The sequence below is a fragment of the Electrophorus electricus genome, chromosome 11, assembly GCF_013358815.1.
Source record: "Electrophorus electricus isolate fEleEle1 chromosome 11, fEleEle1.pri, whole genome shotgun sequence".
Lineage (NCBI taxonomy): Eukaryota > Metazoa > Chordata > Actinopteri > Gymnotiformes > Gymnotidae > Electrophorus > Electrophorus electricus.
The window spans coordinates 15900597-15926887 of record NC_049545.1 but is presented as its reverse complement, the minus strand read 5'-3'; the positions used below and the strand labels follow the sequence as shown (position 1 = coordinate 15926887).

General features: G+C 38.9%; 1 protein-coding gene across 2 annotated transcripts; it reads left to right on the top strand.

Moving 5' to 3' along the window:
- The first annotated feature begins 731 nt into the window (after positions 1-731).
- LOC113588525 (fibulin-7) lies at positions 732-15832 on the top strand. Of its 2 annotated transcripts, none has more exons than XM_027027748.2 (8): positions 732-966; positions 2909-3071; positions 5113-5286; positions 8131-8265; positions 8992-9129; positions 9722-9859; positions 10619-10757; positions 14591-15832. In XM_027027748.2, exons 1-8 carry the CDS (start codon positions 880-882, stop codon positions 14964-14966), a joined length of 1350 nt encoding a protein of 449 aa, XP_026883549.2. In that variant the 5' UTR covers positions 732-879; the 3' UTR covers positions 14967-15832. The 2 variants fall into 2 exon arrangements, with proteins under 2 accessions (XP_026883549.2, XP_026883542.2); XM_027027741.2 differs by having other exon boundaries at positions 5110-5286.
- The last annotated feature ends 10459 nt before the right edge of the window (positions 15833-26291 follow it).

Below are 26291 nucleotides of genomic sequence, written 5' to 3'. Positions count from 1 at the left end.
TAAACCGAAAGAGTACCGATGTAAAACAATATCTTAGCGAGCGATAGCGATTTTTTCCACTTAACCTACATGTGCTACTTTCGTGTTTAGATGTATGAGGACAAACCTTTATTGTGAATCTTCAGTATACCGGCAAGGTTTAATTAAAACAAAACCACACTTTGTCATAAATGGGCAATCTTATATGTAAAATAATAATCTAACAGCATACAACATGCTCGTCAAGTTTGGCATGAACCACGAACGCTGGAAATGATAATTACCGTAAGATGTTAGTGTAAGATATTTGGGTATGGTAAAGATAACGTTGGGCCGATATGTTTGTAATAACACTGCATGGGCAAGACTATAGGCTTAAATGACGTTAATAAACATTTAGACTGTATTTCTAGAAGTTGAGGTTTTTTTCAGTCTTTAATCCGTGTTCCATACCCATTTGAATTGTACTCGCGACTGCTAAGTGTTTTAACGAAAACCCAACAGAACGCCACAGAAATCAGTTCAACTATACAAACTTTAAAGAACAATTGTCCCGTTTTCACCGAAAGGTTTTGTTCTACACAATTGAAATAAAACCTACACTGAAGTAGATATTCGTAAAGTCGCATATTCGCCAAACCAACGCATTTGACCAAGATGTTGTGTGATGGTAGGAGGGATTAGAGCATCGGGCGCACCGCAGACTGAACTCAATCAGGTTGCACTTACAGCGCGCCACAAGTGCGCTCAGACCAAACGGCGCCCACTCTTTTTCTCCATCAGATAGAGCAGAATCTGTAACTGGAAACGGTGATTTGGATTACGTGTGTCTTCTCACATCTGACTCAAAAGCCCCTGAAAACCATACACCAGACTCCGGACAAGACCCCAGATATTAAGATGCACAGAATGACTATGTCGCATCAGTGTCGTTATTTTCTTTTTCTGTGTCTCTTTGCGTTGCACAGCTGTAATGACAGGATGCAGGTCAGTAAAACAAGGTTTGTTTCTCTGTTTGCGAGTGTGCGTGCAGGCCCATGTTTAAGATTTTTTTTTCAACATACCTAAATGTTGAACATTGTCATCATTAATCATAAAAATGATTTTTAGTTGATGTCAAAACTAAATGCCCTAAAAGTAAAAGTTCTATAAAGGAGAACGTGGGTTTGTCTGTGGAAAAAGTGGGAAATGTGAAAAGTATAGCTGAGGCGATTTAGCTGAGGAAGTCGAACGTCTCTCCAGCCATTTCACCTATTTACTCTGGACTAAAAATCTCTTGGAATGTGTCAACAAAGTCGGTAATATCTCTCTCTCTCTCTCTCTCTCTCTCTCTCTCTCTCTCTCTCTCTCTCTCTCTCTCTCTCTCTGTCTCCCTCTCTCTCTCTCTCTCTCGCTCGCTCGCTCTCTGTCGTTTATTTTGTTTTGCAAAGACTGCGATAAAGCTCAAAATGCTTTTTGTTTTGGATTTTGCCACAAAAGAGATTTGCTTTTGCGCTCTTTCAAGAACTATCAACAAGGAACAATTACGTCAACAGAGATCGACAGTTCTGTGAAAGCGCCAAAAATTTAAATCATATGATAGGAACGGGTTCCGATTTGCCCATGAAACATTGACTATGTTCAACTCCCGAATGCTCCACTGACAAATCATTATCCAGTTACGTAGTGAGAAATTGTCTAACAACCAACGGTGAATCAAAATTTCAAATCAGACCATAGGCATGAGCCTACCGAAATCAGAGATTAGCAGGCTAACCTTTGCTCATTGAAAATGTGTATAATCGAGATGTTAATCTATGTTACTTACAGTGAAATGCCACTCATTTCTGTGCTCACTGTGAAAAGAGCACATAATGGAATTCAAAGCCAGTCTCCCCCCAAGTCTTTGTCTTCCTGCCATGAAAAATATACCGGAGGAGACTATCTTGGGCAGTGGGACATCTGCCTAACACCTTTTGGTATAGCTACCACACAACTGCTACAGAGAGAGAGAATGAGAAAGAGAGAAGGAGAGTGCAAAGAGGTATCTGGACAGCAAAGATTAGCTACTACATTATTACCTACTACCTAGTTTACCTACTGTAAGATTACCTACTACCTGGGTACTACATGTTCATATAGGAGAACACAACCCTCTTCTCTTGATTTTGTCACTTACTTTTGGCATCAGTAAGGACACACAAACAGGGAAACTTAGTAAATGTTTGTGGAAAAAACTGCATGTAGTTTAGATACTTAGTACTGTGGCACAGTTTATGACAGGAAAATAACCAGATAGATGCTTCTAAAACAAATTATATCCTCCGTTTTGCTGGTGCACATAAGAAATCTGCTGGCGGCTCAGTTAAAACCAAAGTTGTTAGATGTTAATGTTTTTCAAACATCACCAATTTATCATCATAAGTTAAGTGAATAAATAAAAGCATTAAAACACATACAGCCAAGTAGCATTTTGTATTTATGCACTCACAGACTTATAATTGTTCTGTTATTTTTATTCAAAAGAGCCTGAGCTCACAGCAAAATAATAATTTGGTCTTCACTCATTCCTAAAGGATAATACTGTTGATGACCTACTCATCTGAAATGTATCAATTGTGGGGTTATTAGGAAGACTGCTGTTTTTTCAGGCTTCAGTGATCTAAACCTAAACATTGTAAAAACACAGCAAATGTGACCTCTGTCCTGTACTGTACAATATCACGATACCCACCCTGTTGATGCTATGACATCATCCACATATGGACTTGATAGAACATATGTGCCACTTCTTAGTAGTAGTGCTTTAATGAGGACTATTGGTGGTTTGGTAATCCACTGGCTCCCTATCATAAGGTGCTCTGTTACAGTGGATGTCTGTAACTGAGGTTTTGTACCTGTGTAGATTGGCTGTTGCCTAATAATATTCCTCTGGTTTCTAATGTGGCAGGGCTGTGTGGACAAACAGAGGGTAATGGGCGTTTTACGTCAAATGGAGAAGTTTCTAAAGGGACAGGAGATCCGATTCACAGAGGGCCTTCGAATTATGAAGTCCAAGCTCACCAGCCTTCAGAACTCTGTTTCCAAGTTTCCACAAGCAGACCAGTCTTCATGTATGTATGCAGTGCTTAATGTTTTTTGTTGTTAATGGTTGTAAAATTTGTAAAGCACTTGAAATGACTTGGCTCCTAAAATATGATCTTATCATAATTCTGTCTATAAAGTCTATAAATTATAGGTCATAGTGATAAATAGTGACAGTCTTATCTAACACACAGTGTGTTACAGTACCAAATCATTAATATATTAACCTTTATATTTAGTAACTAATGTTATATCTTTTATTGGCACTAACTTCAGTGTAATTGTTTTATAACATTGTCATGTTGCATAACCAAACCTATTTTAAGTGTTGGATCACAAACAGATGCTCTGATATCTGCTGGAAGATTTCTTCACTAGTCTCTCAATAATGTAAAACCATCAGTGCCCTGAGGTAGCAAATTTAGATGAGGTTTGGATGGAGTCATTTCAGAAGGAGACTGAATTGACTGATTCCTTGCAAGCTTTGATGTTCTATTTTGAACTTTGATCACTGAGGTCAACTCCAACATATCTCATTCCAACCAAACTGTAACAGACTTTTTCTGATATATCTGAAGCCACCACACTACTGGCAATGCATCTTTGTCAAATGTCAACAAACGCTCAGAGAAGCTTAATGAATCATCACCTATTTGCATACTTCACCGCCTTGTGATACAACAACTGTAGAAGAATATTACATAATTATCTCTAAATTAAACAATGGCCAGTCAATTGCATTCTCACTGATTCTTAGTCACACACATTTGACGTGGCACAACTAGCATTCAAGCAGGAAAGTTAATCTAAACTATAGCTAAGCAGCACAGCATTAAACTGAACCAAAATATATAAAATGCCAAAGATGACCCCACATATAAAAATTAAGCAGTTCCACTGCTTAAAATTTAAATTGTTTCATTGCTTCAGTATGAGAGGCCAGGTACATTCATCAGACAGTAGAGCATGGAAACTGGTTCACTCTCTAAACACTCTTTAGCTTCACCAAATGTGCAGTTGTGTCACTGGGCAGTAAGAGTCTGTGCCATCAAACATTTTGGCACTGGTGTGCAACAGGCTTTTGAGGATTGTGCTTGGCTATGGGAAACATTCTGGCAGTAGTCATAGCTTGGCAGACCTGAATGGAAGACGCCAAGAAAAATCAACTCCTCGACAGCTATACTGAGATTTGTTGTGAAAAAAGGAGAATATTGTTGGCCAATATTTTTTCAATCAGAGTTGTTAGTTACATTAAAAATGTTTTCTACTCACATTTCTATGTTTGATTCTGTTTTCTCTGCATTATAGTATATAGTTGAGGTGCTTTTCAGGTGCATTAAGATGGTATGTCCATACATATATTTGTGTTGGGAAGTCAGGGTAAACTCATTGGCAAAAGGGGTGTAAAAATGCACTGATGCCTTGTAGGTCATCAATCTAAAGCTGGCTATTTTTGTATGTTAGAATTTATTATAGTTCCTATAATAATGCTGAGTATTTCTTGGCCAAAATAAATCTCTCATGTTGTTTTCATCTTGGACAGAGATAAGCATGCCTACATGTTGGAGGGGCAGAGGTGAAAAAAAAAACTATGGCTTGAACTCTTCAGCATCTATTGTCAATCCAGTATAAAATTATTCTGAATCATATGAATAATCAAACTGATTTAAACTCAGTCATGGTAAAAGATTTCATGATGCATTGAATCATTTTCTGAAGAATCTTTTTTTATGTAGTATTGATTTTTTTTGGGGGGGGGGGGGTATTTAATCTTTTTTTTTTTTTGTAAAACATGTTACCAGGTTTTGTTAGACATAAGAAGTTAGCTATGCTTGTGTCTTTGTAATGAAGATGTTCACAGTGTCATATTGCTGTAGTGGTGCACATAAACCCTTCTCATCACCTCTTTTTCCTTTCTATCTTTCAAGCACCCAGCCACCCCCCCCCCGTCCCATCTTCCTCTAATCCTATTCTAAAAGATAAGACTCCATAGTATAATTTATCTGACTAAATGATGATTTAATAAAGGATTAAAATTCAGCTCATCTTTAATGCCTCTCTCTGCAGCAGCTTCCTCTTGTCCTGATCTTGAAGCTCCAGCTCATGGGAGGAAGTTTGGCTCCAAGTACCTAGTGGGACATGAGGTCCACTTCATGTGTTTTCCAGGATATGAGCTGGTGGGGCCAGGAACACGCATGTGCCAGGAGAATGGCAGCTGGAGTGGGATCAGTGCAGTCTGTAAAGGTCTGTACCATTAGCACCTGATGCTACCCAGTATCTGCACATTCACACTGAGTTTTGAACACATTGAACAAATTCAAAATGCAGACTGATTTCTAGAAAGTCATTATTGGTATGTAGTGCTGGTAACTGATCAAAATAGTCTTTCTACTGTGTTCCACAGTGAACCTGGTTAACATCTAAATAATGATGTGCAAACATACATGACAGCCATGGCCAAACAGAAGTAAACACTGTCTTCAGAAGTTCAGAAATGTAAATAGAAACATTCTAAGTTGCAAGACCTAGAAAAATAATTAAATGCAGGGGTATATGTGCATTAGCTACAAGAGATGCTGTACTGCAAACACAGTTGTAGATAGTGGAGTACATCCAACTCATCTAGAGTCAGACCAACTTTTCCAGTACCACAAAGACTAAGAATCTTTAGACTGTTTCACTTGTAACTGTTTCAAAGGGGTTTGTAGGTCATATGAATAGAGGGATGGAAGAGTAAAGATGTTTTCCTAAGTGTAAACCTCACACCTTAGTAGCAGGAAACTTAAAGGAATAGTTGAGCAGCATTTGGAGGAAGAGGAAAATTGTGCTTTTTGCTATTCCTTTGATAAATAAATTCATTATAAAGCTCAGACACTAAAAGTTTTATGTCCCAATCATTTTCTCAGAACAATGCAAATTAATATGGAAAACTAAAAAAAAAAAGTGTTGTTGAATGTGATGGTCCATAAAGGCTAAGCATGTCACTATGCTACACCATTTCTGAATAAGTGGAATTTCTAGTCTGGAGTTATTATTTTACTAAAGCTTGGAGAAATTCTCCCTTCCTCCTACTCAGACCTTGGTGAGCTAATGTCTAATAGTCTATAAGGCACAATGAAGAAATTGAAGAAAACACACACACACACACACACACACACACACACACACACACACCACATCACCACACACAGATAAAGCAGAGCCAAAGAAAGAGAGCCATTCTTCACACTGGTTCAAACTACTGAGCTGCACTGAATGAAGCGCTCGTTGAAGTGGCATTAAATATCCTGAAACACAGAAAACACCTGCAATCTCATTCCTGCTTGAGTCTCTTGCATACTGTAAAAAGAGCTGTCCCCTTTGCTTATGCTTCTGCCAGGACCACAGAGACCCCACCTGCCCTGTGTAGAGTGAGAGTGGACTTACCTTAAAGGCATACTTCAATAAAACGCAACTGTGGTCAAAAATGAATGAGAGGAACTTATGAAATTAATTATTCATTTAGGATGCTATCTAGATCCCCACCTGCTTACATTCATGATAAAAAAAAATTAATAATGAATATCCCTTTACCTCAGTGCACATATTTAATTAAAGCAGGCCTTTGGTTTGATAGCATGTATGCTCTGCATGCTGCTGATGGCTTCCTTCAGTGTCGCAGCTGGCAAGGGGCTCAGACATTCCAAGTGGTACAGTGGGACAAATCATGACCCTGGCATATGTATATGATTGCAAGAAAAACTAAAAAGACATATAAATAATATCATAGTGTATGTGCTTCCAACCAGGTTGGGGGTGGGGGGTATCTATCTTTGGAATTTCAGTTCCAAACGCAGCAAAATTATGGCGGATGGAAGGAAGGCTTTTACATCTGTGAATGGTCGTGCCGGAAGCCTCCAGGGAAGTCACGTAAACATGGGAAGGATTAGGAACATGGCAATCAGAAATTCCATGCCCAGGGAGTCGAGAGAAAGACAAAAGCCTCAGTTTCTTAGTCTATCTGTCCCTCTATTTCTTTTTTTCCATAAATCTCTTTGTCTCTCTGTTTCCCTATCTCACTTTCTCCTACACATGCACACACACACACACACACACACACACACACACACACACACACACACACACACACACACACACACAACTACACTATAATCATGAGTATTACTGCATAGCAGGATTATATAAAAGAAGAAAGCAATTCTGAACTCTGCTTTTAAACTACTCTCTTTTAAACTACACTCTCTGCTTTTAAACTACACTTTCTCTCTGTTGACTCACCTCAAGTTCATGCCTTGTACAAGTACATTTTGAATGAAGACTGCAGTACAGCACAAACGTCTCAAGGGACCACACAATAATGGCTAACAGCTTTGAAAATGACAAGGGCATTTGAGTCCACATCAGTGTGACTGCCACAATCAGTTACTAAAAAAAAAAATTAAAAAAAATTATATATATATATATATATATATATATATATATATATATATAAAGTAAAAACTGTTCAAGTACATCTCTTCATCTCTACCCAACATGTGTTAGATATCATGCTGTTTCCGTCTATTAGAGGCTTTAACTACTGAATTCCCACCATTAGACCGAAGATTATTATCCAAGGCTCAGCTGCAGTAGAAGGAGGGTGTGTGTGGTCAATGCTTACTGAGAGATTGTGATTCTGGCAAAGTGGTTTGGTGGGGGTACCAACAACAATCTCATGTGTTTGCAGGCAAATGAGAATGGCTTAATCAGCAAATATGTCCTACTTGCATAGATCCCCCCCCCCCCCGCCCCCCGCCCCCGCCCCCGCCCCCGCCCCCCATTTTGGATTAACATACTGGACTTCAGTCACTTTTCTTTTCTTTTTCCGCCTCATTTTTGGCATTCCACAAAGGTCACTTTTATTTTCCCTGTGTAATGTTACAGGAGAAATTCGAAAAATGTGGACCATGTCCAGGCTCTCAACAATAGGGGTACTTTCCACTAATTCATTGATAGAATTTATATTCTGCATAAAAGATATGTGGCGGAGTAGTCTGCATGGTCATAAAGGACTTTCTCAGCATATAATAACCTCTGTGATAACTGCAGTATACACAGATGGGAGTCTGTGTGCCAGCAACCCCTGCCTGAATGGTGGCACCTGTGTGGAAGGAGTCAGCAAGTACAAGTGTACCTGTCTTCACAACTGGAGCGGGAATCACTGCCAGCACCAAACTCAGACAGGTGAAGGTGGTGTTCACCTGGCTAGGTTATTTCTCATAATTTTCTCTGTGTTTTTATCACTGCTTTGACTTTAAGGAATGTGTTCACCTAAAATAGCCTACAGTGCTAATTATAACCACTGATTAATATTGATTAACTACTAGCAGCTGATCAGACTTAGACACATTCGAGCTAACCAATCCATACTAGACTTTGTGAATCATGAATCCAGAGTAGAATTTTTTTGTGACATATTTCTTTAATCTGATTTCTCATGTTGCATGAGAACAGATATCACTTTACTGTAATGTCATCAGTTTATATGTATCCTGTCCCAAATTCAATGTGTGTATATTTTGGCAAAGCCTCTAGCAAGTATAAATAGCTTCACAACCATGTAATATAGTTGAACTCAGCTGATTTAAGAAGGGTTAATGTGAGTATTCAAATAATTGGAAAAGACAGAAGAGTTCTGGGAAGTCACCTATATTTGATTACCTGTGTGTTGTCTTGTCCACTGTTTAATGCATATATATGTCTGTTTTTTCCACCATGTGTGATTTTGTGTGTGTGTCTTTGTGTCTGTATGTGTCCGTGCATATATATATATATATATATGCACTTGTGTGTATGTGTCCCTGTGTTATTGTCCATCTCTGCCTGCATGTTTGTCTGTGGTGCACTGTGCCCCGTCTGCCAGCCATATGGTGAAAGCTAAACCTCTCTCGCCTTTCCTCTCGCACTCAGCTCCCCCAGAATGGAGCATCGTAGATGACCCAGCATTCAGTCGCAAGCCTCGCTGTGCCAAAGTGGACCGAGCACAGCACTGCAGCTGTGATGCCGGCTTCCACATGAGCGGCACATCTGACAGCAGCATCTGCCAGGGTATACTCCACCTCTTCCTAAGCATCTTCAGTCTTAGAGAAAGAACTACAAGTCTATATATTTATCCCTCACACTACATAGAGGAAAGAGAGGCATAGTTTCACTTTTAAAAAATATTTTTGTTCTAAGATAAATAAACAAGTAACTTTTTTATCCATTTCTACAAATAGTCATGGTAATTATTACATTGATTATTTTTAAGTTACAAAAACAAGGAGACCTGCTTTGAAATGCTGCTAATTCCCACATCTTTGGAGTAGCTTGTGCAGTGTTCCTTTTCCAACTTCAAGGTCCATGACAACAAATTATATAGTAAACACACTGGAGGGCCCCAGACAGAAGAAAATTGAAGAAAGTCCTTCATTCTTTATTCTTCATATTGTCCATACTTTTCTATTTTGTTTCATTCTATTATTTTTCCTTTTTCTATATTGCCTCTTTTCAGACTTTATGATTATTTTTGTGTTTCTAACACTTCCTGTCTGGTCATCTTTCTCTTTGTCCTCTTTCCATTTAATATGTATGACCATATCTTCACATTCTTGTAAATTCTTCATCATTCTAGTAAATCTCTTCCTCCCCCTCTCTACAGATGTAAACGAGTGTGAGGTGTACAAAGCAGATGGCAGTGGTCTACTGTGTGCCCACACATGTGTGAACATTCCAGGCTCCTACCGTTGTGCATGCCCTAGCGGCTATAAGGTGCTGGCAGATGGCAGAAGCTGTGAGGGTAAGTGACACCAATGGCGACAAAGGTCTATTAATGTGAAGCTAACTGCTTAGTAATTTAGACTACAGTAACATGGAGAAGGGAGGGATTATCTGTCAAATCTACTGGGTGCTTCTACTGAGGAGCATTTACATTTATGATATTTAGCTGACACTTTTATCCAAAGCAATTTACAATTATGACTGAGTACATCTTGAGCAATTGAGGGTTAAGGGCCTTGCTCAGGGGCACAACAGTGGCAAATTGGCAGTGGTGGGGCTTGAACCAGCAACCTTCTGATTACAAGTCAAGTACCTTAACCTGACCACTAAGGTGACTAGACTTGTATAATCTCCAAGATGTTTCACTAGTTTCATTCATCATTTGCCCTTTGATCAAGATGAACTGACAGATTATACTACAAATCTAGTTGCCTTGACTTACTAATCGACAATTAAACGACATGACTGAAGACTCTCACAACCATATTGAGAGTAAAGGTGAGAAAGGGGGCAGATCTCCAATTTGTGGTGGCAGGTGACAAGATGCTCAGTTTTTTATTGCATCTGTTTGATTGTTCATCAGTACCATATAATCTCACATTTTCCTAGTCATGGGCATGATAACATTGAGTAGCCTGAACCCAAGTGCCCAAATGTACCAAGCCACTCTTCTCTGAGCTGGGGCCACTGCCTCCAGCTTTGCCAGTGTTATTCATTTTTTTCTCTAACTGTCTGTTTTTCCTTTACTTTGCTCCCGGGTTGCTTTTCACTGCTCCAGATGTGGATGAGTGTCTTGCGCAACAGCACAACTGCAGCCACCGCACCACCTGTGTCAACACCGGGGGAGGCTTCCAGTGTGTGAACCCTGAGTGCCCGCGCTCCCATGCAAACATCAGCTATGTCAAGACCTCGCCTCTGTGAGTGCCAGTATGCCAGCCACCGCTGGCAATAAAGCACAATGCAACAAGTGTGCTGGCCAAACCCATATAATTTCTGGTGTTATGATTATCTTTGGCATGTTGATTAATTGGATATATGTTTAATCTTCTTTGGATAAGGAGCTGTGTTTGCATCTTTTGTGGCTGATATTACAGGCCATTAAAACATAAAGTTGATTTAGGTAAAATGTATATATTTGGCAAGGTATATTTTTAGAAGGTGTTTCCAGAGCAGAGCATTTCTATGCTGTCCAGAAACATAGCAGCAGCATTGGTGAGCAATAGCAAGACTCCATCACTTGCCACCATCTTATCAAATACAGTCCTTTTATGGTCATTTTTAAAAGAAAATGTGGTAAGCAAGTTGTTAATCAGACTGAGTTAATTGAGGGATGTTGTATGGCTCAGTAGGTATGAGAAGTAGCCATTTGCAAGTTACCAAACTGGACTTTTCAGTCAATTATTGTTCTATTTGCTTAGATTTTATTTGACTGCTGTGGTTTCACCTTATGAGCCTGCCTGGCTTGACATCAAAATCCATTTTCTTTGACATACTTAATTATCGTGAGAAATAACATAATTTACATAATTTACCAAGTTGATGCATCTGTTTCTGTAAATTATGATTAAATTTTTATGAGCATTGCTGTCTTTAGCTTGCTCAGTAAGGGTCTTGAACTAGATTTCTGTAAAAGTGCTTTGAAACTATTTTTCTGGTAAAAGTGCAGGAGGTAAATGACTTAGAACATAAGTGTTTGCTAACCTTCTAAACCAATGAGCTCTAAGCATATATTTAGCTTGTACGATTGTTTGAAGACCGGCTAGTTTATGCTTACTTCGGAACAGGCTTCCAACAAACAGGTCAGAGACTGGCCAATAATTACGTACCTAACAATTGATGGTTCAAGAATGTTTCTCTAATATTCCTTTTATATAATGGGAACATTGTTCTTAAATGTTCTATAAACGTACAGTTATGTGCAAAGCAATAGCAGTCTAACATCACTAATGTAGTTAATTACTGATTTTGGGAGAAAAGATAATACAACATGGGAAAAATTTCATGACTAGGTGTAGCGGAGTAATGGGCAACTATCAGAATCAACAGTCATGACATGCACGTTGCTAATTGGGTATAATTAACTCATTTAATGAAAGGGGTGTGTTCAAATTAATAGCAGTGTAGAGTTCAATTAGTGAGGTCATTAATTCTATGACGAAACAGGTGTCAATTATGACCCTTATTTAAAGAAAGAGGGCAGCAAATGTTATACCTGCTGGTTTAGCCCTTGCTCAGTGAGTAAAATGGGTCGTTCCAGGCATTGTACTGAAGGAGAAAGAACTTTGGTCAAGAAGTTGATTGGAGAGGTGAAAACATATAAAGAAGGGCAAAAAATAATTGGCTGCTCAGCTAAAATGATCTCAAATGCTTTAAAGTGGCAAACAAAACACATGGTAGGAAAAGAAATACTACCGTCCACATAGATCATAGAATAACAAGAATGGTAAAGAAGCATCCAATGATCAGCTACACGGAAATCAAAAATGATCTTCAGTTACCTGTGAGTACTGCAACAATCAGAAGACGCCTACATGAGCCAAACTATTTGCAAGAAACCCTCGTAAAGTACCATCGCTGAAAAACAAGACGTGTTGAAAAGGTTACAGTTTGCCAAAGAACACACTGACTGGCCTAAAGAGAAATGGCACAACATTCTATGGACAGATGAGAGCAAGATTGTTCTTATTGGGTCTAAAGGCCACAGACAGTTTGTGAGATGAGCCATAAACACTGAATTCAAGCCACAGTACACTGTGAAGACTGTAAAACATGGAGGTACAAGCATCATGGTTTGGGGATGTTTCTCATACTTTGGAGTCGGACCTATTTATCGCATACCAGGCACCGTGGACCAGTTGGAATGTATCAAAAAAGAGGTCATGTTGCTTTATGCTGAAGAAGAAATGCCCTTGAAATGGGACAACGACCCCAAACAAACCAGCAAGTGGGCAACATCCTGATTCCAGACTAACAAGGTTTATGTTAAGAAGTGGCCAGCCCAATTCCCAGACCTTACTTCGATTGAGAATTTGTGGAGTGACATCAAAAAAATGCTGTTTTTGATGCAAAACCCAAGAATGCAGAAGAACTGTGGAATGTAGTCCAATCAGATTGGGCTGGAATATCTGTTCATAGGTGTCAGATGTTAGTCAACTCCATGCCACATAGATGTAAAGCAGTTATCAGAAATAAAGGTTATACAACTACATATTAGTTCAGTGATCAACAGAAAAGCTAAATCTATAAACAACTTTCAGTTTATACTGTATTCAAGTTTGTAATATTCGAGTTTGTAAATGAAAATGAAGACACTGGTATTTTTTTGAACAGCCTATTAATCATTTTTCTTCATTTTCAATTTAAAAATTGATATTTCGTTCATGTTTTCATTTGGAATTGAATGTGCAGTCCTCCCAGTGCCTTAGTGTATATGGAAATAAATGCTATTATGAGGATTGAGCTTTTTATCAGTTGTTTTAAACACACTGCTATTATTCTGCACATAACTGTACATTATCCAGTTTTCTTAGCATTCATGGAATGTTTTTTATTTGGTTATTGACCATTCTATAAAAGTGTTCTCAGCATATTACAACTCAGATGTTCTGGGAGAATTCAGCGTGATCTGGTTTTCTTAATGTTCATGGAACATTTTTTTTCCTGGTTTTGGGAATACTCCACAAAACATGTATTTAAAAAAGTAAAGATCAAATGTTATGGGAACAGTCATAGTAACAGTTTTAATAGAAAATACATTCTAATAACATTGCAAACAATGTTTAATGGTAACAATTTGAGAACTTTGGTCAAGGATACAATGATGTTCAATTAATATTATTTTCAGAAATATTAATTTCCTCCTTTGTTCGAGTCTTCAAATAATGTTAGCAAAGGTACTCGCTGTTAAATGAGAGGTGTGGAAGAAGGCAAATCTGCTTCAAATAGCTAAGTACCTCCTAGTGTTATGAAAAACCATGAATGTTGCAGGCTTTTAGAAGTTCATTTCATGTCTGTCTGAGAAGCAGATTTGAAGCATAAATCAGTGTAGGACAAAACTTTGGCATGGTTCATGCAACCAAAGAATTTGCTATGTAGCCTAGTTTTATCCAACTTTTGAAAACTGAAGTGACACAATAAAAAGCTATTTTAATTACTTCTAGTTGCATCCCATAGAGTTTTGTGATATCCAAGTAAAACCTGAATCACATCTACATGTTTACTTTTAATTGAATGGTAGTAGACAAGCATTAAAGCAATGCCACCAAAACCTACTGGTTTACTGAAGAGTAATCCAATCTCTGAAGTAACTGGTTAGTTACTTCAGTGGTTAAAGTACTTGACTCATAATCAGAAGGTTGCTAGTTCAAGCCCCATCACTGCTTAACAGTTGCAATTGTAAGTCCTTTTGGATAAAAGCATCAGGAAAATGTTTATTGGCATAAATGTTTATTGACTTTTATCCAAAGCAATTTACAATTATGACAGAGTAAAACTTGAGAGTTAAGGGCCTTGCTCAGGAGCCAAACAGTGACAGCTTTGCAGTAGTGGGGCTTGAACCAGCAACTTTCTGAGTACAAGTCAAGTACTTTAACCAGCTACCACAGCCATTTTTTGAGTCAAATGTTTTGGGAAACATATCAAAAATATTGTCTGTGGTAATCAACCAAATGCTGCAGATGTGGTACATAGACATTTGGCTGGAAAGGTCTGAAGTATTCTTCTATTTTAAACATCCCTCTCCCCCCTGCAGCCAGTGTGAGAGGAACCCCTGCCCCATGGACAGTCGCTCCTGTCCTCTGGCACCAAAAACCATCTCCTACCACTATCTCTCACTACCTTCAAATCTCCGAACTCCAGCCACGCTCTTCCGCATGGCCACAGCAGCCGCACCAGGCCGACCCAGCCCTGACAGCCTGCGATTCGGCATTGCAGGAGGGGGAGATGCCCGTGGCCTGTTTGTCATGCAGCGCTTGGACCGGCAGACTGGGGAACTGATCCTGGTTCTACCACTGGTTGGACCACAGGAGCTCAGCGTGGATGTAGACATGACTGAGTATTCGGACCGTATCTTCCAAGCCAAACACCTGGCCAGGGTCCATGTACTTGTCTCCCCACATGAGTTCTAAAGTGGAGAGATTGCATGCACAAGCTGTTGATTTCCCTTGCTGTTTTATTGGCTGTTCAAGAATTCAGCATGTTAATGAAATATTTTACCCAAAACACTACTATGACTAGCAACAACTGAAAGCAAGTGGGGACAAGATGTTTTATTTGCACAATGCTTGCCTCAGGAGTTTTCATTTATTAGACACCACACTACTATGCTTAGATGTAATACTTAATCAAGATTTTCAGTAATGTATGACTCTTTTTAGCACTTAGCATTATAAATGAGCTACGCTGGTCCTAGAATAGTTGTATAGGTTTTACCAAGCTTTGAGTAACTTTGTATTAAGGTTGATGTGTCCACACAAGGGGGAGACCAGGGAAGGGGAATATAAGTATAAAGTGAGTGAGTCAATGAAACGTAAGTGAATGACTACATACACATATCTAGGTATACAGATGGATATAATTATAAAACATTGCTTGCTTGTTTCTATACTTTGTTTTTTTATCAGATAACATTTGATGCTTTGGAAAAATAACCATAATCACAACACTTGAATGAGCACTGATATCTTTAAAAACCAAGTGAAAGCACTTCTTGGCTTCTTTTTTAATCAGTCTGTGTATCAGATTGTGGGTTATATTTACGTTGCTTTAACAACATTGTTTTTATTAGACAACGCTGACACCTTGATCATAGATGTTTTGTAAAAAACACAAATTACATAAAACAGTCCAACATTAGCCTACTCCAGGGAGGGACCTGTAGCAGTCCACATTTTTGCCCTATGCCAGTTCCCAACACATGAACTAGCTCATCAAGACCTCTGACAGCTGGTATGATTGTGCTGAGAGTTGGGACAAAGCAAAAATGTGCGCAGTGGTGGAGGGATGGAGTGGGCTAGAATATATACATATATATATATATATATATATATATATATATATATAGAGAGAGAGAGAGAGAGAGAGAGAGAGAGAGAGAGAGAGAGAGAGAGAGAACGAGAGAGTTTTCAACAAAGCCAGTGAATTAAATAAATATTTTTTATCTGACAGGACAAATAAGAGTTTTTATTTCTGTACTCACAAAACATCCTTGAACTGTTAAGCAAATACACATGTAGGATATCCACGACTTCCTTCCATCAGTATATATGAAGTTTTGTTTGTTGAAATCTAACTACATCTTTTATAAATACTTCATTTTATTATTTTATTTCTGTACTGCACATAAATACTGAACATTTCTATGTAATGCAATAAAAGAAAGAGATTACATTCTACTGTGTTGTTCATTTTTATTAGTAATTTTGGCTTGGTTCCAGGATTCCATGGATCCTTAAAAGTCTTCAATTCATTAATCTAAAAAAAAGCACCAAAAAAAGCTGTCTGTCTTAAATTTATCTTCCATAGGTCTTAAAAATGCCAGAGACAGTAGATACAATTGCATTGCCTTCTTCTATAAGAAGCTCATTGCTACAGAACAGAATTATGATGTTGGTAACCAAGAGTTTAGCTGTTAAGCAATTAAGTAAAGTGGATTAAGATCTGCCATTTTTACCAAATGTGTTCCTGCATTTTCTCCTTCTCACAAGTTAAGCAAGCATACAAAAATGTTTAAGGAAAGAATTGATGTTTAAAACTTTAGCACCATTTGTCCAAGATTTTATGATTAAAGAAATCTGGACCAATAACTCAGAAAAATTAATAAACCTCAAAGAGAAAAGATGACAGACTCTCATTCTCTTTTTCTCTAGTTTTTGCTCTGGTGTTCAGTTAATATAAGGAGAACCTCAATTTAAAAAAACACATTTTGTAACCATTTGTGTACTGATGAGATTCCTTTTGCTATCTATGAGATTCATTTTGCTTCCTCACAGAGTACCAACATAATAGCATTGTTCTTGAATATGTACAGTAATTGTTTACTAAACATTTATTATTAGCAATGTCTTTTAAGCCTTTAAACTTCAAATGTAATATTGCACAAATATCACTAGAGCTAATTTACAAATCAAAAACACCTTTGGTTCCCTCACATTTATTTGGTGGTTTCTGTGGGTCTACCCCAACTTTTTCTTTAAACCTTTGTATTTGTATAGGAAGAGCTACATCATCTACAAACCATTAACAAGTGTACAGAACCATTTTGGGATATGAATGAATTTACACCTAGCAATAAACAAATTGTGCTTAAATGCTGAGCTGAGCAAATGACATGGGCAGAGGTCTCTATTTATAATTTAATCTTCAAAACATCAAGACAAGACAATCAAGACAAGATTTACACCACATATGAACAAAAACATATATATCTTTCAGATTAAGAAGTCAAAATGAAAGGTTGCAATATAAAGTGCACAGCCGGGTAAACGGTGCCGGTGGGACATATTGAGGTGATTCACTTTATGCTTGAGTGATATATATGTATCATATGAAATGTCAACTGAAAGTCCTTAAAAAGGATTGGAACAACTTAGAGACACTAATGGATACTAAAGCAAAAATTTTCCTAACTAGTAACAAAAACAATAAGATGGAACAACAAACAAGAATTATGATACACAAGACAATGGCATGCCACAAACACATACGAAGGTGTTCAGCTTTGCAGCAAACAACAAAAAGCAAAGACATTAAAATAGAACACAATAATGATGAATGAACAAGGGGTAGTTGTTCATAATCAACAAAAGTGGAGTGTATTGGAGATGCACTGAAGAAGGTGAGGTGAGACTCACATTCATGTTCAGATACACCATAAACAGCCCTCTAGACCTGAGATGTAACTCAGTCAGATGTTAAATCCTCAAGCAGGTGGAATGGCAAAAGATGTGGTCAAACAAAGCTTCTGCAATGTGATGGTCAGTGGGAAACCTGGAAGAGGCATAAGACAATGGGCCTTAGAAAAGCAAAAAATAAAAAATAAAAATTCAAAATGTATTTATACAGCATTTTTTACAACAGATATAGTCACAAAGCAGTTTTACAAATGTCAAAGTCCAAGCCCCGCAAGGGTGTCAGTGGCTAGGAAAAACTCCCTAGAGCATGAGGAAGAAATCTTGAGAGGAACCAAGACTCAATGTGTCCGAGACCCAACCCACAAGAGAACATCCATTAAAGGCAATGGAGAAGTAGTTGGCTATGGTGGAGGTGTGGTGGGCTACAGCAGGGGACATCAGGGGGAGGTGGGAGTAGTTCAGTAACATCACGACATCAGGGGTATGTGTACCTCGGCAGAAAGAGAGACTAGGCATGTCTAGGTACGAGTGTGTGTAAATGAGAGAACAAAAATGTGCAATGATGGACTCCAGCAGATCTATCTATGACAGCACAGCTAAAAGGAAAGAGCCAGAAGGAAACACAGGTATGATGACACCCTGGAACATCAGCACTCCGCTGCTCTCAGTCAACAAACTTGAGTGACAAAAGAGAGGTGAAGTGACAGCATTTTAACATCCCAGTTTACCATAACTCTTAATGCCCATGGACTCCCAGATCTACCCCTTTATGTAAGATAGGAATTAGTTAATAAAATGCCTGACTATACAGATAGGTTTGCATCCTAGTCTTTAATATTGAGACTGTGTCTGAATCTCAAACATTTACAGGAAGGTTGTTACATGGGAGCTTTATAGAAAAAAGGCTCTGCCCCCTGTGGTAGATTTTCTTAGTCTTGTTACTAGTAAAGAGCCTGCACCTTTTGATCTAAGCAGACATGGTGGATCGTAATGCACTAAAAATGATCTAAGGTACTGTGGGGCAAGACCATTCAGTGCTTTGTAGGTAATTAAAAGTATTTTATAATCAATACAAAATCTTATTGGGAGCCAATGTAAAATAGCTAAGATAGTAGTGATGTGAGCAAATTTTCTAGTTCCAGTAAGCACTCTGGCTGCTGCATTTTGAACTAGCTGGAGCTTGTTTAGGAACTTAGTAGTACAGCCTGATAGTAGGGCATTACAGTAGTCCAATCCTGAAGTAATAAATGCATGAACTAGCTTTTCACCATCATGTGAGGTGAGTATGTTCCTAATCTTAGAAATGTTCTAAGGTGGAGAAAGGGGGTCCTAGAAATATTATTTACATGAGCTTCAAACAAGAGACTGGGCTCCATAATAACTCCAAGATCTTTAACTGTTAGGGAAGATGTGATTGTGTTCATTGAGTAATTAGAGTGAGGACCAAGCTATCTCTGGACCTAATATAAGCACCTCTGTTTTGTCACTATTAAGTGAGAGAAAGTTCCTCAACATCCAGTGTCTGATGTCCTTTGTGCAATCGTCAGTAATACTAAGCTGAAAAATGTCATCTGGTTTTGCTGAGACATATAGCTGAGTGTCAAAAGCGTAGCAGTGGAAACTAGCACAGTGTTTATGTATAATGTCACCTAGAGGTAGCATATATAAAGAAAAAAGCAAAGGCCCTAGAATGGATCCCTGTGGGACACCATAGCTAACCTTGTTGTATGCTGAGAAGTCTCCAACAAACTGGTAGTTACCAACTAAGGAAGATTTAAACCAGGAAGGGCTGTTCCACTAATCCCAACAACATTTTTGAGTCTATCTATTAATATGTTGTGATTTATAGTGTCAAATGCTGCACTCAGATCAAGCAATAAAGCAAAGAAACATAACCCTGGTCAGAAGCCATCAACAGGTCATTAACTACTTAAATTAGTGCTGCAAGTAGTACTGCAAGTGGCTCCAATGTGCCTGTTAGGAGTTGGTGTGGGGTCTTGATCTGAGCACATACTGAGCAGGAGGTCACATGATACTGAATTTCTGCACTGAGGGTTGGCCACCAGTACTACTGGGAATTGTTGGGTATGGGCAACGTCTGGATGGCCTGGGCACAAAGAAGTGTCTACTACTGTAGAGTCTACTTTTGAAGTTCAACGGTATATACAACTTTTTGTGGGTAAGGGTCTCTAGCTGCCACATGCAAGATCTCCTTATTTATATCCCAGTGTTCTTGCCACCAGAAAATTGCTATATAATTAGAATCCAGTATCACCAGACAAGCCCTTGGCAATGGGATCTCCATGCGGACATGAAGGAGATGGGCCTTACCTAGAGTCAATTAGAACCAAGGTCACAGGATAGAGTAATCTAGAGTAATCTCTAATTGTGTTTAATGTAAACAGCTTAATAAGTATTATGAAAAATGTTTTTTCTATATGATGTTTCTCAGAGGTTTATTATAGTGCTTGTCTGCCAGCTAAAACAGGGGACATCACTAGTGAAATGTTGCAAATGTGCAGGGTAGGGAGTACTCCAGGGCTGAAAAATTCCACTGCCAACTGAGTGGTGGCCCTTGGCTATCACCAGATCAAGTTCGAAAAGATTCTACTGCACCAGTTTTTAAAATAAATCTATATTAAACTCCTTGTATTTGTAATGATCTTTCAATGCCCATTTAATTAAGAGAAAGTATGGCTTTATATTTTTGTGAATTTTCCCATAATGCCAAAACAGTTCTACTAACACGCAGTTTGCCTTTGCCTATCACCTGTGCAAATTTGGACACATTCTACTGTACCATTTTTTTTTTTTAATCCATTATGGTTACCTATTTCTCGGAGGTTTCCCTTAATACCAAACAATCCCACTACCAGGAGCCCTGGGCTATCATCAAGGTAAGACTGGACTGATATCACTGCACCATTTTTTCATAAACCCATATTGAAGTCGCACTACCTTTAGGCGAATATGTACTCATTTTGTATAGGCTGCATTTGGATAACTGCTTCTCAGATATTTCTAATACTGCCAAAACAATTCCATGACCAGATAACAGGGGTGCCCCTTGGCTATCAGCAGAGTAAGTTTGAACAGATTTCACTGTACTATTTCTTCATAAATCCATATTAAAGTTGCATCAAATTAACATACTCATTTCAAATAAGTTGAATTTGAATATCTATTTCTCAGAAATTTCACATAATACAAAAACAATTCCACTACCAGAGAAGAATAGGAGCCCTTGGCTTTCAATAATTTGGACAGATATCACTGTACCATTTTTTCATAAACCCATATTAAAGTCGCACCACCTTTAGGCAAATATTTACTCATTTCATATAGGCTGAATTTGGATATCTGCTTCTCTGAAATTTCCCATAATGACACAAGAGTAGGAGCATTTACCTATCAGCAGTGTAAGTTTGAACAGATTTCACTGCAACATAAACCCTCTGCGCTTACCTAGTATCTTTCCTGCCAATGTGTGTTCTCTGGCAAAAATCTGTATCCTAACACAGAAAAGGCTTATGGACTACAGTTTCTTGCAGAAATCTGTCTTGCAGAATTCTCCTTTGTAACATACAAAGGATTCTGCCCTTTGTATGAAGGGATGCTTGTGCAGTCTCTTGTGATCTCAAAGCTAGACTACTAAAACTCGCTACTTACTGGTATTCCTCTAAGAGCCATCAGACCTCTCCAACTTGTCCATAATGACTGGTCTTCAATCTTCCAAAGTTCACACATCACTCCACTGTTGCGCTCCATTGTCTTCAAAACCTTGATGCTTGTCTATAAAGCTAAAAATGCACCAGACCCTCCATAAATAATGTCAATGGTCAAAGCTCGTTCTGTACCTCGAGAACTTTGTACCTCAAGTACGGCTCGGCTTGAGATACCATGCTTCAAGTCTCATAGAAGACAAACATCCAGACAATTCTCTGTCCTTGCTCCTAAATGAGCTTCCGCTTGCTGTCCGGACAGCAGAGTCCCTTGCAGTCTTCAAACGAAGATTGAAGACCAATCTATTTGTGAAATATTTTAATGACTAACAAACAAATATTTATTGTAAGGTATTGTTTATTACATTGATGTTGACTATCAAAATCTAGTACTTGTTTATTGTCTAAAGATAGAGCTTATGTATTTTTGTACTTCTAGGCATCAGCATTGATCCCTGCATTTCTACAGTATTCTAGTTCATTGGTATATTTGACTCTAACCTACTCTACTGGCTAGGATGTGTTCTATGAGTAAATGACAAAGCACTTTTGTAATTCTCTCTGGATAAGAGCGTCTGCTAAATGCTGTAAATGTAAAGATCTTTGTGCTGCTATAGCAAACTGCAAACTGCACCTGGATGGAGCCTTTATTGTTGCTGGAGATTGTAATCGCTGTAAATTTGAGATCTGGACTTCCAAAGTTTCACCAGAATGTGTCCTGAACACAAAGGAACAAAAAAAAGTTGGATCCAATTTCACCAGTGTGACTAATGCCTACAGAGCCACACCCCTCCCAATATTGGACAGTCTGGCCACCAAGCACTGTCCAACGTGGGCAATGATACCTTAGTAGTTAAGGTACTTGATACAACAACCTTCTGATTATTTGTCAAGTCCCACCAATAAGATGCTGTGCGACCCTCAACAAGGCCCTTAATCCTCAATTACTCAAGTTGTATTCAGTCATAATTGTAAGTTGCTTTGGATAAAAGCTAAATGCTATAAATGTAAATGCAATTATCAAACTTGTGAAACCCACAACACTGACCATCAAGATCTGGATGGAATGGGCTGACTCCTCTCTTGCAGACCAGTTTGGTTGCAGATCAGGCCACTACAGATTCTCACTTGACACTAATATTTATACCAACTCTGTCCTGGAACACATCAACAGATGTGTAGACATAGTGACAACTCACAAATAAAATAATAATGAATAATATTTAAATATAATATTATTAATAATAAAAGGCTTACAGCTCAGCCAGAGTCAACCTCAGAAAAGGTATTTCAAAGGCCAAACACAGTTACAACACGGTGGAAAGCAAAGCCCTTCAACTCCTTTGACCCTTGGTGTATGTGGTGAGGCATACAGAAAATCACTGACTCCAAACCACCTAGTACTGTACCACCAACTGTACCTCACCCCTTGATGAGCTCGACTACATCTATGCTCACTTCAATGAGGGAAATAAAGAGGCCTTCTTCAAAACAGATCTACCACCAGATTGCCACCATTGTGCCAGTGCCAAAGCATTCAACTGCTTCAGTCTGTTAAGTTAGACAAACTCATCTCCTACCCAATTACCCTTAACACCAGCATGCCACAAGGCTGAGTGCTGAGCCCTTTTTTGTACTCCCAGTCACTCATGATTGTGTTCCTGTTTATGGATCTAACTCCAGGTTTGCAGATGATACTACAGTGACAGGTCTGATCACAGGTGTGATGGAGCTACCCTCCACCACAATGTGTTCATATGTACTTGATATTAGAGATGCACATATGCTGTGTATGTATATATATTTATATATGTGTGCATGTAAATTAACACACAGGAGTTGTCTGATCAAACTTTAGTGATGTGATTTATTGAATGATTTGATTAACGTTCCATCTAATAAGATGTGCAAACTCTTCATGGTGTGTCAGTATCCTTATTCATCTCCTCTGCTGTGATCCCAAAGAAGAGGTATTGCATTGCAGGAGCCTTCACCGCTGCTCACTTTGACTTAGCAGACCATGGAGCAGCTTCAGCAGAAATACAAACACTTAGTCGGCATGTCAATACCACCCTTCAAGTCGATCAAACCCCTGTTGCTCATTGGGAGTGACCAACCACACCTCTTTACTTCTGTGGAGCCGATTCAGTTAGGTCCTCCAGGAGGTCGTGCTGCAATTCGTACTAGACTGGATTGGCACTCCAGGGGCCTGCAAGATTATGGTATGTAGATTCAGCCAGAAATCCAGCCAATGACATCACACAGGGTAAGATGCTCTGAGAACTTGCAGAGCCCAACAGATGGAGCCTGCAAGCATGTGTGAGGATGGCCTCACAGAGCTCTATAAGTCTACGCTCTGTGCTATTGCCACTACCAAACCCCATCCATCAAGCACAGATATGAGTGAGTGCAATACCTGTAAAGTGCACTTGGGCAGCAGTGAAGCTGATGAAAACAGTCATCCCACTGCCGAGCATTACCGCAGTGCAGAAAGTGTAATCCTGAGGAGAGTAAAGATGTGCATTTTCCCAGAAGAGTTTTGCCTTCTGAAAGCTGGCAGACCTATTCCAAAAAGCAGCCAACTTGTAGCTTTGTCTCCTAGGTTTGGCAGAAGCAAAGAGCTTATCCGGGCTGGGGGAGACTTCGCAGATCAGAACACCTAGTGTTTAATACTCTACATCCGATCATCCTAGATCCAACCCAGCCAACTACCAAGACTGCTGATTCAGGACTTTGACCTATGTCTGCGACATCCAGGCCCAGAACAAGTGCTTGCTGAGATCCGCCGCTGCGTTTGGACCCTGAGAAGACGTGAGGTGATTTGCTTTTTCCAGACCACCTGTGCTGAATGTCGTTAGTGGAACATGGGTTTAGCTCCTTTCCATATGCTAACGTGTAGCCTATTTTTCCTCTGATAAGACTTTCATCTCAGCCAAGTGGTGTGTTGCTTTATGTATTTGTCTTTATATTAGCACATATATGTGTAAGTTTATCTGTTTGGTAATTAATTCAGTATTTTAACGATTTTAACCGTTGTCACGGCATTTCACTGCTTAGATCTCGCTGAGTCATTGTCAATTCCGAAATTTGCCGCCAGATGGTGGTAAAGTATGTCATATTGATTTCATTCTAATCATTGAGAGCTCATGTGTAAATGCGTTTGTTTACTGTGAATGTCATTTACAAGCAACATTGTTATTTACAGTGTTTTAGACCACGGCCATAACCAACGACAACGTCTGTTAATAATGTTAGTGCTGGAATTCCCTGCCTTCATTATTAAACTCTCAAACTCATCCTGGTCTCAAGTCATGTTCTGGCTGACACACCGGGTTGAAAACAGTATAAAAGACAAACCAGTTCCTCTAACCCCATCTTTCCTATGCGACATAGAAGTTTCCCCCACACCACCATCGAGAACATTTATCACAAGCGCTGCCTGGGCAGGGCAAGAAACATCATCAAGGACATATCTCATCCTAAGCACAGACTTTTAACCACCCTCTTTCAGTCCTGCGCCAGCAAGCTCAGGAAGAACTTCTTCTCTGAGGCTGTGACCCTGCTGATCTCCACACAGCCACTTTAATTGCATCATTGCACTCACTGCACTGTTACTGTACTTTATGTCCTAGTATCATTGCACTATTCGTATTTGCATAATCACTGAATTATTCATATTGTACATACTGTATATAAACCCACTGCATGTTATTTTTACTCTGCATACTTTACATTATAAGTTTACATATACCACTCTCCCTGCACATACAAACTACAGTTGTCTATCTCCACCTACTCTGTACATATGTATACCCACACTTAAAACACATATTTTTCTACTACTCCTCTGCCATCAATTGTACATATTGTATCTGCAGATCCCTTCTTTGCACTTTATATGTATGTAATACTGTACTTTTGCACTTCTGGTTAGATGCTAACTGTGTTTTATTGGCTCTGTACCTGTACTCTGCACAATGACAAAGTTGAATCTAATCTAATTTCTCTGCCTTGACAAATAGTTGGTGTTCCAACTACCTTATCAAGATGGCCCTCACATGACAAATGTGATCCTCCAGTTTGTTGAGTGGATTACAATATGTAAACTACAACAAACGGGTACACAGATAGTGGCCAGACATGCTAAAGAAGCCCATTTTACATTTGTCTCCTTAATGGATTCATCTTAGGTTGACAAAATCCCCAAACCTGATATAAATGCACAGTTCTCTGGTGTAGTTCCCCTGTGCAGCTTGCACGAGAGACAAGGGTGATGCAGGAACTTCTTAGTAACTTTATTAAACTTCTTCTTTACAAAGAAAAACATTGCCGAAGAAGGACAGATAAACCCCTGCCTCAGGACCTCCTCAATGTACCTTCTAAAGCAGCAAAAGGTGATTATCCCAGGGAGGGAGTAGTTGGAGCACCAAGGAGAAGATAAATGGAGTAGTCCCAAGGACTACTGTGGCAGCACTTTTGTTTAACAACACCTTTGAATCAAGATACTACTGAGGAATGAGCTCCATCCGTTATATTTTCAAGATTCTTATGGGTGTACGTAAATGGTACGTAAACTTGTAGTCTTCTTCCAGCTTGCATGGACGGAGAACCTTCTCAAGTATAGAAAAGCATTTTTTACTGGTGGAAGAGCATATCTTTTAACCCTAATAGAAAAGAAAAATAATCGTAGATTTCTTTTTAGTACAATTGCACATCGAACTAGGAATAAGACTGACACCAAAGCTCAGATTACAACATCACACAGTAGTAATGAGTTCATGACTTTAGAAAATTAAGCACATTAGAGATAACATTAAGAGCATTAACATAACATTGGGCAGCTGCTCGGGGATCAGAACTACCAAGCCAAAAACGACTC